The sequence below is a fragment of the Lytechinus variegatus genome, chromosome 7 (assembly GCF_018143015.1).
Source record: "Lytechinus variegatus isolate NC3 chromosome 7, Lvar_3.0, whole genome shotgun sequence".
NCBI lineage: Eukaryota > Metazoa > Echinodermata > Echinoidea > Temnopleuroida > Toxopneustidae > Lytechinus > Lytechinus variegatus.
Window position 1 is genome coordinate 8,796,154 of NC_054746.1, and position 15,261 is coordinate 8,811,414.

General features: G+C 35.5%; 1 protein-coding gene across 4 annotated transcripts in view; it reads right to left on the reverse strand.

The window, feature by feature from the left end:
• The window catches only part of LOC121418371 (putative FERM domain-containing protein FRMD8P1), a 31,197-nt gene that overhangs the window by 3,254 nt on the left and 12,682 nt on the right, over positions 1 to 15,261 (reverse strand). The window contains exons 4-12 of one of the 4 annotated variants that reach the window (XM_041612202.1): positions 10,312 to 10,413; positions 8,586 to 8,644; positions 7,827 to 7,993; positions 6,796 to 6,999; positions 6,159 to 6,288; positions 5,275 to 5,430; positions 4,310 to 4,419; positions 3,665 to 3,694; positions 691 to 753 (exon numbers count right to left, since the gene is read on the reverse strand). In XM_041612202.1, the coding sequence (XP_041468136.1) occupies positions 691 to 753; positions 3,665 to 3,694; positions 4,310 to 4,419; positions 5,275 to 5,430; positions 6,159 to 6,288; positions 6,796 to 6,999; positions 7,827 to 7,993; positions 8,586 to 8,644; positions 10,312 to 10,413 (1,021 nt within the window). The remainder of the gene's footprint in view (positions 1 to 690; positions 754 to 3,664; positions 3,695 to 4,309; positions 4,420 to 5,274; positions 5,431 to 6,158; positions 6,289 to 6,795; positions 7,000 to 7,826; positions 7,994 to 8,585; positions 8,645 to 10,311; positions 10,414 to 15,261) is intronic. The other 3 variants (XM_041612203.1, XM_041612204.1, XM_041612205.1) reach the window with 3 other exon arrangements.

Below are 15,261 nucleotides of genomic sequence, written 5' to 3' on the forward strand. Positions count from 1 at the left end.
TCAGTAATTAGTAGCACAAGGATGAAAAATACAGTATAGTGATTGACCAAGAAAACATAAAACAACAAGTTTGTGGCACATTATATGATCATATATAAACCTGGGAGTTGTTCTGAAGCACCTAGCTGGCAATTTTCACTGACAAATTTGCTCTCAGCCAATCAGATTCAAGGATTTCAGTAGTTTATAACAAGATGTCAGTGGAAACCCCTGACTATTTGTTTCATGAAATGCTCCCCTGGTGGAGATATTGAATGGAATTTTCCGGGCCATTCATGGTCACGTGTGTGACCTAAATTATGACAAATCTTGACTTTCATTGTTAATAAATCTAAAAGATTTAGAACTTTTGATTTTGAAAATTTAATTTCATTTTAAGATTCACAGCAATTTCAAAATTGAATTAACCTTTCAAACTCATGCTTCTGTGTGAAGTCACACATGTGACCCACTTCTTTTGACCCGTGACCTTGAACCTGCATATATGAGACAGCAAAAAATATTTCCAAATGATAGCCGACTAAACATGTTATTGTGATATAACCTTTGAATGACTAAAGCTCAATTTTTTGGTTACATTTATAATTATTAAAGTCAAGATTTGTCATTATTTCAGTCACACACGTGACCAAGAATGGTCCTTCGGAATCTACATATTGACTGCATATTGAGTGGATGCATGTTTTATACCTGTGTGACGTCATGGGCCCGTCAGGTTGGTCCTGTGACACCGTGCTACTGTTATTCTCATTGCTGTTAGTCATAGAGTTAATAGGGTGCAAATAAAACAAAGAGCAACAATGGTGAAACATGCAATTATATATCCAATGTAAAGAGTACCAAAGGTGTGATGTCGTCAACATTTTTTCCTTTTCTGCATTTCTGCATTCTCAAGGCCATGTTTCAGTGTAGCATGATGAAAAAAACCTCCCAACACCAAATTTGACATGAATTGGTTCATTGTAGCAAGATGTATGGGTAAATGAATACCTAACAAGCCCCCATTGAAATCAGTGCAATTCAAGTGGCCTGGTTTATAAAATATATTTGGATCAAGGCAAATTTACAATGAATTCTATGGTCAACAGTAGGACCTCATCCGTGCCCCACGGATCGATTCCCCTCTAATGTGTGTTCTGAATGTTTCTCATCATGCTCTTTCAAGATAAGGTATAAAAAATGCTGCAATTTAAAAAGGAAAAATGTGCCGACATCACTTCGGTACTCTATAGGGTACACGCACTACGCTACGTATATATGTGACTAATACCATGTTACAAACAAGTCAGTATTCACAGCATGATTCATTCCTTGCTATCTTATGGGCACAGTCACACAGACCAAACCGACTCCAGGCCGACAAAAGCTTTTGCATTATTACCAATGCCATACAACTGGTCGAGGTGGAATCAATTTCATTGGTGCAACTGTAGCATGATGGGTACTATCAACCGAGCATGGGGCCCATTTGCATAAAACTGTTTCCATGTTACGGTTATGTTAACTAATACCATTGATGGCAAATTCCACAGAATCCTTTGATATGATTGGCTGTTTAGCAATGTTACCATGGTTATTGCCATTGATAGCAGAGTTTGCATAGTTTTATGCGATATGGCCCAGAGCTGTATCAATAAATTTATCATCCATTAATCACCGGGGTATAAGTAATAATACATGCTGGCAACTCGATACTGCCTTTTATAAATACAAATTGGAAGTATTAATAGATATAGAATAAATCATAAGAGATTAACAATTGATTATTGGGCTGATTATGATTAATCATTCACAATAGTCAATGCAATCAATTGTAGAAATCAACCCTACGATCAATCACTAAGCTTTATGTTACCAGGGCCCTGGTTTCACTTCACTAACTCATGAATACATGTAAAACGGTAAAGGGGAAAGATCTTTTATCAGCCTTCTACTGCATGCTATAAACATAATTATATACCGCCTGGTTTCAGCAATGAGATATTGCTGATGTGGTTTACGGTACACCATGTGGAGTGTTATAGAAGCAGTGGATAGAAGAAGAGAGGAAGTGGATAGGCAAGAAAGTGGAGATTTTGAGAATAGAGTATTCTTTCTTGAGAATAGTCCTGAAAAGGACTGTAAACCAGAAGGAATGTTGAGTGAGAACAGCTTGAGTAGTAGAGCTGATGAGGAGATGCTGGCTTGCGTCTACTCGCCGACGCAAGCCAGCATCTCCTCATCAGCTCTACTACTCAAGCTGTTCTCACTCAACATTCCTTCTGGTTTACAGTCCTTTTCAGGACTATTCTCAAGAAAGAATACTCTATTCTCAAAATCTCCACTTTCTCGCCTATCCACTTCCTCTCTTCTTCTATCCACTGCTTCTATAACACTCCACATGGTGTACCGTAAACCACATCAGCAATTGTACATGCCACCATGCAAACCTTCAGCAATGAGATATTCTTAATAGATATGTGGCTTTCAGTTTTAAGAGGCTTTGGAAACGCTCCAAATTAATTTCCAAGAAATGTGATCCTAATAGCTACAAACAGCCTACACAAATGCAACAAACAGATTCATTGCTTTGAAATCGAAAGGTTTCAGAAAGGCTTTGGAAACACTCCAAATTGATTTCCAAGAAATGTGATCCTAATAGCTACAAACAGCCTACACAAATGCAACAAACAAAGTCATTGCTTTGAAATCGAAAGGTTTCACCCCCCCCCCCTATATCAGTTATGGGATAAGAGGAGATTAATAGACCCTAGACCCCTTGGGCTATTGTGACTATTTCCTGTGATTGGGAAGGGGCATGAATAGATAAACTGACAAACAGGGAACAAAGGGCAACTTCTCAGTTGCAATGGTCTGTGTTTATGGGGGAAAATCTATTATTGTTTCTTGAAGGAGAAAGACCTCAAAGGTAAACAACTTCCCTTTGCACATATTTCATTCTAAACTTTGGCTTAACTTAAACCATGGTCTAAGTCTGGGCTCAATTTATGGCAAGCTTTCCCATGTTAAGATTTGTATTACACTTTGTTGGATGTTAGAAATTCCAAAGACATAGAGGAGTATTAAAACTCAAACTTGAAAGTTTGGATATCAACACCCTTGTCTCAAAAGCACACTACCAAAATTAATTGTGTTTAGCGCTTGACCCCTAAACCCAAACGTACGCGACAACCAGATGCTGGTGATCGTACACCAACGGACAGATACAAAATGCTTTGAGTGCAAAATGTGATGATAAGCTGATTATGTTATTTGTCATGTCAGTGCAAGAAAGCCCTTAGCAAAATATTTTCACACATTGCATCGGTGCGAAACCCCCTTACGCAAGGCACTTATGCATGCTGCTAAGGGTATTTCTGCACGCATGTGATGTGCGAAAGTGTGGTGTTAAGGGCTTTCTTGCACCGACACAACAAATTAAAGAGATTGACGTCAAATTTGGCTATCATGGCTAAACTACATATTTAGACCCCGGTTAAAGTTAATCAGGACATAAGTATGAGTGTTCATAGACAACCTTCAATTCACAAACTACAAAATAAAACATCATTCAGAAACCCATACAGGACAACAAACACCACACTGGTTAATAGGTGTTAGGTTATTTAACACAGCACTACAGTGTTATCATGACACAGGGCAAGATGCCTTTCTGTGTACTTACTTATGAGCTTTACACCTTGGAAATGTGGAGCTGAATGATTATAAAAACAATATTGCGATACTTTAAATATATTGTGCCGCCTGATCGAAACATGCAGTGAAAACCTCAATTCAAGCAAAATGTTCTATCTAAGTAGGATTATAAGCATTTTTACTCTTGTATATTATGTGTTACATACATATAGTTGACTTAATATCCATGGTGAAATTCATTTCTAATTAGTTAGCTTAAATAGTGAATATTTGCAATATTTTTTCAATAAAAAAAAAAGAGAGGGCAAGGTGCATATTTTGGTGCTGTAATATTAAGCTATATCAATTGTACAATTTTAATAGTCAATCAAAGACAATGCATAAAGCCTTATGATTTATTGAATTATTGATTTTATCTCCTTATACTAAAGGGCAATGTACTTTGCTTTCATGCATTTATGATTTTCATTGTGAAAAGAAGAAGAGGATAGAGAAGGAAATGGTGAAGAGGACGCATTGTGAAAAGCTGAATTTGAATCAATTATACTGAAAACAAAAGTGAGAAAATAAAATGTAAGCTTTATAGTTAACATACTATACTTGCTTTGTTTATGCTATAGATTTTAATAGGCATGTGTATGATTATTTCTAAAGAGAGTATGATTAGATTTACCTTAGGAGGCCTCCGACGACGGTGTGTTCATTTCTCTGGATGACATTCTCCATATCTCGTTTGTTCAGCTCATCAACGCATGCCTCGATGAACGCATTCATCATAACAGCCTACATGTAATAAAACATTCACATCAAATAAAGATTGTCAGATGATAACTGCAGAGCCCTAGTATATTTTGTTTGTCAATCAAAGGCACCGACAAGAATAGAAAAAAAATCCATCAAATTATCAGTTCATGAATTTATACGGGTAAAACAAAAATATTAACTAACAGCATGATTTCCCCCCAAAATGATGAAAATGAACATACGATTAACTATTTGTATCAATTTTGACCTAATTACTTGAATGATTTGAACCATAAATTAAATTGATCTCTTGATAATTTACTGTCCCCACTTTGGGGGAGATTAAAGTGTAGGACTTTATTCATCATTCCAGTATAACTTCCTGCATGAGCTGCCACAGGGATTACTAGTATCAAGTAGCTTCTCACTGGTGCATCTATAACTCTTAAAGATTACGGGCCATTTTAATAAATGTGTATATGAAAGTGATGATAAAGCCAGGGCAAATTGTGCTGCATTATAGTAGAGCACTTCTTTGATAAAAGGCTATTGCCCGTATTCTGAAGTCAGGTTTAACTCAGACCATTGTCTTACTCTGCTAAAATTATGGGAAGCCAAAAGTGTCAAAATTTTTTTATTAAGTTGTATGTTTCTTATATCTGCTGTGCTCTTTCCCGATTCATGGATGGTGAAGACAATCATCTATTTTATACTTCCTAGACAATTATGAATGATTTAAGAGCCAAATGAGCTGAAATATGGTGTCTCTACTGTTAGCGATTATGTAACAATTGGCTATCCATACTTACAACACAACTTTAAACCTGACTTCAGAATACGGGCCTATATATTAAAGCTAGTATGATTACATAGCATTATCATTTAAAGTCTGACCTGTCTGGAGAAGATCTGTAAGACTTTGCTCTGCCATTTCCCGTTCTCCCTGTTGTCGAACTCTAACCAGAGACATGGGAGACAGTCTACCTCCTTTCTTGCCGGCTCTGTAAACTCCCAGGATAATTCATCGTACTTCAGTCCAAGAAGAAGCTCCTGAAAGCCAAACATGAATAGATTTATTTCACATAAACTTAGAAACTTGTTGTATGATTGGTCAAAGGTCATCACGTGTTAATACTTAATGCCCTTCTTTGACAAAAAAAAACAACATTGTTTGAAGACATGATTTTTAACCTGGTAGGTGTTTCATAAAGCTAATGTTCATAATGTTACGCACAACTTTATGTACGACTGGAACATGATCTTAGGCACTATCAGCTACATAGGGATATATTGTGTGGCACAAGAGAAAGGGTCACCAGTCGTGCGTGAAGTCTTGCATAAATTTACGAACAGCTCAATTTCTTTTGCAGTTTTAACATCATCCAATTAGATTGAAGGATTTCAGTAGCTTGAAACTATCATTGCAAATTTGTTATTATATCAAGTTTTATGAAACGGGCCCCAGGGCTATTTTCTAAACTTTGTGATGTTCATATTCTTTGACAAATTATCCTCTTAGCCAATCAACTGGAAGCAACTCAGAAGCTTGCAACAGCAGCATGTCAATGGTAATGATAACTAGCTTTATATAACCATTTTGAACCTGGATCACAAAGACCAAGTTTCATAAAACTTGTAATAACAATATTCAGACTCTGACAAAATTCCACTTTGGCCAATCAACTGGCACAATTTCAGTAGATTATAGCAGCAGCATGCAAATGCTATTGCTAAATAGTGTTTTTAGAACAGGGCCTAGATTGAGGTTTGAAACCCACCTGTTTCTGTTCGTCAATGACATACACTCCGTCTCTGTTGATTCCAACGTACACCTTACGGTCCGAGGAGTCCCGAACTTTGACAGACAACCGTCCCGTCCTTTCAATCTGTCCTCTGAAAAACACTGACCTGTTAACACGATATGAAATGATTGATTAGTGGTGCCCCAGGTAGTGAGAGTCAACGACTGAACCATAATCATTGGGCGCACACTTCAAACTGTTTACATCACTTTTCTTTATTTCCCCTGTGTAAAATCATTCTACTGCTTAATCCTCAGAGTTATGAATAAATTGGACACCAAATGTGCTGACAAATTGAAGCTATACTGTTCTGAGATTTGATTCATAACTTGCTATCCTAAGATGAAGCACAAATTAAACTCCCAGTTCAGATTATGGACCTCTGAATGTGGAAATGTGACATTTGCTCCTACGACGATTATTCCTCCGATAATAACTCTTAAGATACAGGGTTACAGTTGTCACAAGGTTTTTGGTTCAAAATGATGCAAGGTCAGAAATTGGGTGTTGGGGGTTTGTTTTCAGAATAGGGTTATGTTTGGCTTAATGTGTGGAGTTTCTATAGTAGCAATCACTGGAGAAGCAAATGTCATGGAGCCTGGAATGTACCTACCCATAGAAAGGTAACTTCCAGCAGAATTCAAGAAATAGATGATGGTATTCCTTTCTTGAGTCGGTGAGTTCTGAGAAATGTTTCCAATGTCTCAATATACTCGCTTCTACGGACATCATTGCTCCCGTACGACCCTTCACAATCGACCAGCGGCTACCTCCTTTGAACATACATGCCGGCAAGATCTTTTTGAGATCATTATCTCTGAGTGATTCAAAAGAGAAGATTGTACTATAGGTTATGAAAGGTTTCGGAAATTAAAAAAAAAATTAATTTCTTCTATAAAATGAGTTAGTGGTTGGACGCTTGATTCAGACGTTGTTAATTCAAGCCCCATATGTATTCTACAATAAAAAGACTGAAAAGGCCTAAAATGGAAGTTGTTGAGGCATGAAAACAGACCCCCCAAAAATTAGACTTATATCTCTGAAGAAGCATTAAAAACCTGAAGGATCACAGTGAATTTTTTTTTCATTTTGGGGGGCTATATTTATTTTCACTTTGGGGTGACTGATCAATTTTTCAGGCTATATCTTTCATTACAAAGGATAATTTGTTTAGAGTAACAAGCAATTTAATATGTTAAGTGAAAATATTATTATTCTGACACATGTAGAATATCAAAATCAATATCCAAATAGTCCTGAATATTGTACGTGGCGTATTTTGGTCGACTCTTGAAAGAAAACTTTGCCCCAGGCCATTCATTTTTTTTTTAATTTTAGGGGTGATTTGGACTGTAAACAGGTCAAACTCGACCGTCGCCCTCCTGCATTTCTTATACTTGTAAAGATCTAATCCATGTATAAACCATAAGAGGTATCCTTATCAACAGGTGGGTGTTTCATAAAGCTGTTCGTAAGTTAAGAGCGACTTTAAGAACAACCGGTGATCTTTTCTTGTGGTAGATATTTTCATTGGCAATTTTTTAGCGCGTAAGAAAGGATCACCAGTCATTCTTAAAATCGCCCTTAACTTACGAATAGCTTTATAAAACGGCCCCCAGGCCATATCTTGCTCGATCTACTTACTTGAAGAAACCCATTTGATGCTGGTCTTCATCGTAGAGACCAAACTCCAGGGAAGCTAACACACCAGCCAGGTACTCATAGTCCTCCGCCTCACAGGGATACATGCCATTCAGAATGTTCCCTTTTGCTTCCTCAAATAATAAACCCTTTATCTTTGCATTTGTGACCTGGATTTCAAATTACAATACAGAAAGAGGCCACTTACTAAGTGTACATTCGAAAATACAATGTAAAACTCAATACTTGAATTCCTGTAAGTCCATGATCTAGAGATCAACATCATTCATATTCAGGGTTCCCACAGAAATTTGAATTCCATGACTTTTCCATGACTAAATTGCTGCTTTCCATGACTTCCTGTGACATCCCGGGAGTTATGTAGAATTTGGGATGTCACAAAACTGGGAAAAATGGAAAACATGAACACCAATTATAATAGCAGAGTATGATCCCAGAGTGTGAGAGCTGCGAGATACGGCAAACTGGAAAGCTGCCACAGCCAAGAGGTAAATGCAATTCCATGACTTTTCAATGACTTTTCACAAATGTTCCCAAAACCCTGACTTTTCCATGACTTTCCATGACCACAAATTTTTCCAGGAATTTCCATGACTGTGGGAACCCTGATATTGTAAATAAAACATGATATGTCAATGATAATGTATACATTTTCATATATATTTTTTTAACAACAAAGAATGTTTTCACAATTTCAGAGTTTTAAGCACAATTAAGCCAAATGATTTGGCGAGTACTTACTTTTTTCTCTGCTTCCTTTGGATAGAATGCATTTCTTTGGAAAGATATGACTGGTTCATCTAGATAAAAAAAAAAGATCATGTCTCAATTAAATATTTCATAATATGTTACAAGGGCCTTACAGGAGGGTTTACTTTGGATAGAATGCATTTTTTTGGAAAGATATGACTGGTTCATCTAGAAAAAAAAACCCAGATCATGTCTCAATGAAATATTTAATACGTTACAAGGGCCTTACAGGAGGGTTTACTATTGCTCATATAGTCATTCACGCTTGGGCATTGTGGTCCAGAGGTTGAGCACCTGCCTCATGAATAGGAGATCAGGGGTTCAAATTCAATCCCTGGCTAAGTCATACCAAAGACTAAAAAAGGGATCTTCTGCCGACTAGTTAGGTGCTCAAAGTATTAGGATGGAGGATTGTATTATGATATGCAGGGCCAACTGGAAAATCAGCTTATAGCTTTAAGTGGCTACCCTGGGTAAATTAGATTTATTATTATTATCATGCATGCTATATCTGAACACTTCTTTCAGTAATATAATTTGCGACTTCCTGTAAACTGTCATCTGAACATCTATCAATCTTGATCTCATGTGAAACACTTCTCAACTTGAATACATTAATCAGTTGAATACAGTGCATTGGCTGACAACTAGAGAGTATATCGACGTGAAAAATCAAGAAGCGAACTATATATCTAGAGGTCACGATCAAATCCTCTTGATACGCGTATCATCTTAAACGAGAATCCAGTTCCTGTAAAAGAGATATTAACATCCTGTCTGAAGTGTACCAGGGTTGCATCATGACAATGTTGTCTAAAGGGCATGTTTATTATGGCAGGAAGAAACTTGGCAAGATTCACTACTTGGCATTGTGATCATAAGACCCTCACGTTATCCACATCATCTCATCTACATGTAAATCTAATACTTGCAGATCTGACATTTGGGTAAAGGGAATACGAACAGAAATAATGAAGGGGAATGGAAAACGAGGAATGAGAAGTGACGGGGAGACATGAAAAATGGAATAAACAGAAGGGAGAGTGAGGAAATAATAAGAATAAATGGAATAAAGGAAGAACAGAATGAAGAGGAGAAGGAGAGGAGGAGTAGAAGAAGATGAAGAAGACATACAACAGGGAGGAGGTAAAAGGGAAAGGGAAGATAGGATGAGGGGGTGGAGAAGGAAGAGGAGATAGGATAGAGCAGGCCAAGGATAAGAAAGGAGGAGTGCCGAAAGAGTGGATTCTGGGGAAGATTAAGAATGAGAGGAAGAGGAAGATAAAGAAAAGGAAGATGAAGGCAAGAGAGGAGGAAAAGGAAGGGTGGAAAAACATCACAATCACTCCAGAAATAAGGCATTTTTTAGAACTTTCTATGTGTAGGCCCTCAAGGATAAGTATCATCTGATCTATCACGAACTGTTTTCATAACATTTCCAGAATGTCTCATAACTATTTTCTAAATAATTGTTTCTTCAAATAATAGTTTTTGTAACACCAGATTCTTCTTGTTCAACATTTCCATTAAGTTGTGTCCAAAGTGCTTTCAAATATTTGATCTAAAATTAGATCATTATAAAGATATCTTAGTGTTAAAAATAAAGTTCAAATTTTAGATTATGGCTGAAAAAGCAAATACAAAATGTTTTTATTCACAAACTCTGAAATTAACATCATAATTTCATGTTTTTGTTCTAACTGGGATAGGCGCTTACCATTTGCTTTTGCCTCCTCGCTGTGTGTTGTGTATTTATCAAGAAGATCAGGCCACTGTCTACATAATCTGAAGGGTATATGGTGAGGCTTAAGCTGTAATTCTGTACAGGAAAAAAACGAAATAAAGCTGTAGATTACAATTGAGATGAGAAGAAAGACTAAGCAAATTAAAGAGTAGGTAAGTTTCAATGATTTTCATCTGTACGCTGGAAACTCAGTTTTGGTGAAAGCAATAATAGAAATAAGATATTGATGACATTTGTGGCAGATCTTGGGGTGACTCTACATTGTAGGTATTAACATGACTGCCTCAGATCAGTCAGTAGGGGAATTTTATGGGCTATATTTGGACTGTGATGAGAGCGAAATCACCTGCAACTTTCAGGTATCTCCTATTCTGTTTCTAAGGGGCCCCTTTTTTTATAGTCTTTGGTGTTACATGTAGATTCAGATTTTATTTCCAACAGAAATTACATAAATATTGATACAAATCATTTTTCATACATGTACATTATAACAAATATTTACGATACAAAACATTAATGATAATTAACATATAAAGATATATACAAAACATGTTGTAGACAAATTATAATATTATATAAAATTATTATTATAAAATTAAAGTAGATAAGCTTAGATCCTGAGCATTAATGATCAGTCTAAGGTAGACCAACTGCACTGACTTGATCGTGTTCTACAAAGAACATTTCAATTTCTCTCTGGTGCTTTTTATCACACAAACACCTGAGCAAATTAGTTCAACTTTACTCAAACAACCATCTTAACAGGCCATTATTAGATTTGACAAATCCTGTTTCACTTTAAAAGCTAGCTGCCCAAAGCACAGTACAAGCTGTTAACTCAGTTTGGCAAATATTTACTCCATTCATTCATATCTGAGTGTTGTCCTGAACTTTGACAGAGTTTGAATGACACAAGGCAAGTTCCCATTACTACAGGCAAGAAATCTTGTTTTAAAAGTTACAATGCAGCACCATACAATCTAACACAAACAACATGAATTCGGCATAGAATGTGTACAACCCTTCAATTCAAAAGTGCGTAGTACTTTCACATTTCACAGTGAAAATTAAAGAAAATACATGCATGTAAAGTATGCTTTTAGACATGTTTCTCGGCAATGGGAACAATACAGCATTATACGAAACTGAAAATCAACCAATTACCAACTGCCACTCTGGCAGTGCCATGGTGCCATTGAAAGAAGTGAAAAAATGACCTCCACAGCCACAATATGTGTCAGTGGAGTTTGAAATTGAAAGAAACATTCATCAAATTTGCTTGAATGAATCTTTTATGATTTTTTTTCCGTAACAAACAAGCAAACGAGATAGCAAAGAGGACATTCAAGTCAAGGAACAAGGATAAAATAAATTTTTTTTTTTAATGCACATTTCCTTCAAAGCAAGGATACATGTAGGTGAATACTGTGATTTAAAGTTCTGAACTTCCTTTAAATTCAAGAAAATAAACTAGGAATTAAAGGCAAGGACAAGAACATAATATTAATAGCATTGAGAAGGAATTGAATACTTTACATAAGTATTTGATGCACGGGTAATCTTGCAACAACATGTACATATTGATTTTTCAAATAAAAGCCATGACGGGAATGATCAAAAAGGAACTTTGATCAGTAATTATGTTGAGTTTCTCTGTCATCAGATGATCAATAGAAACTACATGTACATGACAACTTGGAATTAATGACAGCAAGTAAGAAACTGGTATCACATTAATTACAACAATGAGGCATATTAGAATGAGAGAAACTCATCTGACTCTCATTACAATTTAAAATATCTTGTCTTTTTTTTATTACCAAAAAAACAGAAACATCATTTCAACAAAGTTATTTTATGAGAAAGTCATGAATTGTCTTTTGACAGTATTGTTGACCCAATGTACACAGCAAAAACTGTGGTGTCAACCGGTGTACATAGAGGACCACACCAGTTATTTTACACCGGTGTTAAATTGGTGGTGTTAGTTTTACACCTATAGGTGTTATTACAACACCTATGGTTGTTACATTTACACTCTTTGGTGTTATGTTCAATCTCTAGGGTGTTATTTTAACACCTCAGGGTGTGGTCCTCCATTAAACACCAATTGGTGTCAGTTTTAACACCACAGTTTTTACAGTGTACATTGTGTTCAAATAGAATAAATTTGAATTATACAAAATGGAATGAATGTCAGACTGTTGGACGATTGACATATTGTGGAGGATGTGATATTAACTTGTGCAGATCCTGATTTGTCTGACACATATTCTGAAGAGAGTTCATGAATCCTCACGTAGAAGTATTATTTAAGACAAACAAAGGTGTGTGATGGTATAGTTAAATCTCTGTCATTGAAAATACGCTCAAGGGCATGAAGCCATGATTATAAAATCAGTTATGTGTGCATGACATGTGTATATTCAGCTTATCATGTCAAGAATTGACATACATGTACATGTAAATGTATGAAAAGATTATATACTGATTTGTTGAAATATAGATATTTTTTTAATTGCTTGAGAATTTGTTTTGACATTTTAATGTACATGTAAGGCACAAATATTTTGGATGAATGGTGCTATTTCATGACAATCTTTTGATCAGTCACGATCTTACAATTTGGGTGTTTGCATACAAGGCCCATTCTATAATGCAGTAACACTTATGAGCAATCTATATCTACAATTATTTACTTTAACTTTTATGTTCATTGTTCAATATCAGAAATATTTTAATCATTAAATAAAAGGGATTTTTTTCATAAATAGGGCAATTTAACTGAAATTGGCCTAATTCAGAGCATGGACCTACTAGTAGGTCCATGTTCAGACAAAGCTGGGATATTCAATGTCTCTATGGCAGTGGAATACATGGCAAACCTTGTGAAAATGGGCAAACATTTTCTGACAAGTGACCCCCCCCAAAAAAAAAAAATCATCACATTCTGCCAGGGGGCATTGTGCACCCCCCCCCCTTGAATTACATGCAGCCATCTTGGGTGAATTTTCTTGTTTGCATTTAAGGCAACCATGTACTGCATACAAATATGAATTCATGCTTATTTATGCTTATTTAAATTTGCAGACATGTATACATGAATGTATCTTTAAAAAGTGCAGTGAACTTATATCCAAGCTAGTACACAGTGCAATGCACTTTACCAAGATCATGTGTTACACTTTTATTTTGCACATACTCCAGATTAAGAACACTCCTAGTAATTGATCAAAGCTGGGTAAACTTGGTATTATCAGCAAAATACAGAATTAGAATTCAAACTTATATATCATGGGCAAATCTCAAATTTTATCACATGATATACTACCTTTCATTATTAAATCAGACTAAATTAGTCACATGGGAAATATAAATATAAATTTAATAATCAGAATCATATTCAGACTGCATTTTCTCTGAATTAACGCCATCTTATGGTGATTAAAATATAATCTATTCCTGACCTATTAATATCAAACGGGACGGAGAAGGGTGACTAGCAAACTTGTGATGAGGATGTGTATTTATAATAAAAGTTATAAAACTCTGTGTGGGATAGATGTGGTTATTTTCATTATTTGTCAAGCGATATAAATACACCATTGCAATGGTTCTGGTTTGTAAGTTTCATTGATTGCGGTCTGTACTAAATGTATTGTCTGTAAACTCTGTATTCTACCACTTTGTTGATGCACAGTGAGTAGTCGTGAATAATGGGACATATTGATTTTAATACATGATGTACAACAGCTCTATCTGTGAGTAAGACTGCGCTATTGTGTACATACAACCCACAGGTGAGGCGGACATATTGTGTACAAAGTGCAGATCGAATGATAAGAATACGAGAACTTAAAAGAAAAATCGATAGATGCAGACTCAACAGTATTACTACTATCCCATGTAAACATCATATATACATAATGGACATCAAAATATACAATGTGCATCATGTATGATAGGAGAGACCACTTCATGGTGTAAAGTTGCATTTAATTTTAGATAGAAAAGAGGACTGAAAACTATTTATGGATATTCTTGTTTTGTTCAAACTTTCTCAGAATCATAGCACAACTTGGTCTAACATTTGACGAACAGCTAGAGTTCAACCGGCATTCTGCTCTTTTGATAATAGTGTTTACGTTCAAAGTTTAGCATGATAAGATCTCTTTACTCACAATCATTACTAGATAAATGAGGATTACTGAGTATACATTATAAAGGACATGACTCCACTATCATAAGTTTATGACAATGAATTACGTGACGTACCACTCGATATAAATGCATCAAAATATTCTCCAATAGTACGGTACTAAGAATAGATCCTCATATATTGCAATTATGTTATAAAAAAAAAAAATAACAAGCCAACTTGAATTTGCAGGAATCCCAGCAAATGTAGTCAGTTTAGTCACCATCATCGACATACAATGTACAGATATTAAAGGGGTGGTCCGGGCTGAAAATATTCATAGCCTAATATATAGAGTAGAATTCACTGAGCAAAATACTGAAAATTTCATCAAAATCGGCCAACAAATAATAAAGTTATTGACGTTTAAAGTTTAGCAATATTTTTTTAAAACAGTCGTCATGAATATTCATTAGGTGTGCTGATGATGTCACATCTCCACTTTCCGTTTTCTTATGTTATTACATAAAATCATAACTTTTTTCATTATTTCATACTTGTGTGAATATGTCTCCCTTATAATAAAATAAGTTGCAGCAATAAATATCTAATGCACTAAATCAGTTGTCAATCCATTTTTTCTAGTTCTTGGAGGAAAAAATTGAATAAACCTATTTTCATGTAATAAAATACAAAAGAACAAGTGGAGATGTGACATCATCAGCCCACCTAATGAATATTCATGACATCTGTTTTCACAAAATATTGCTTAACTTTAAAATTCA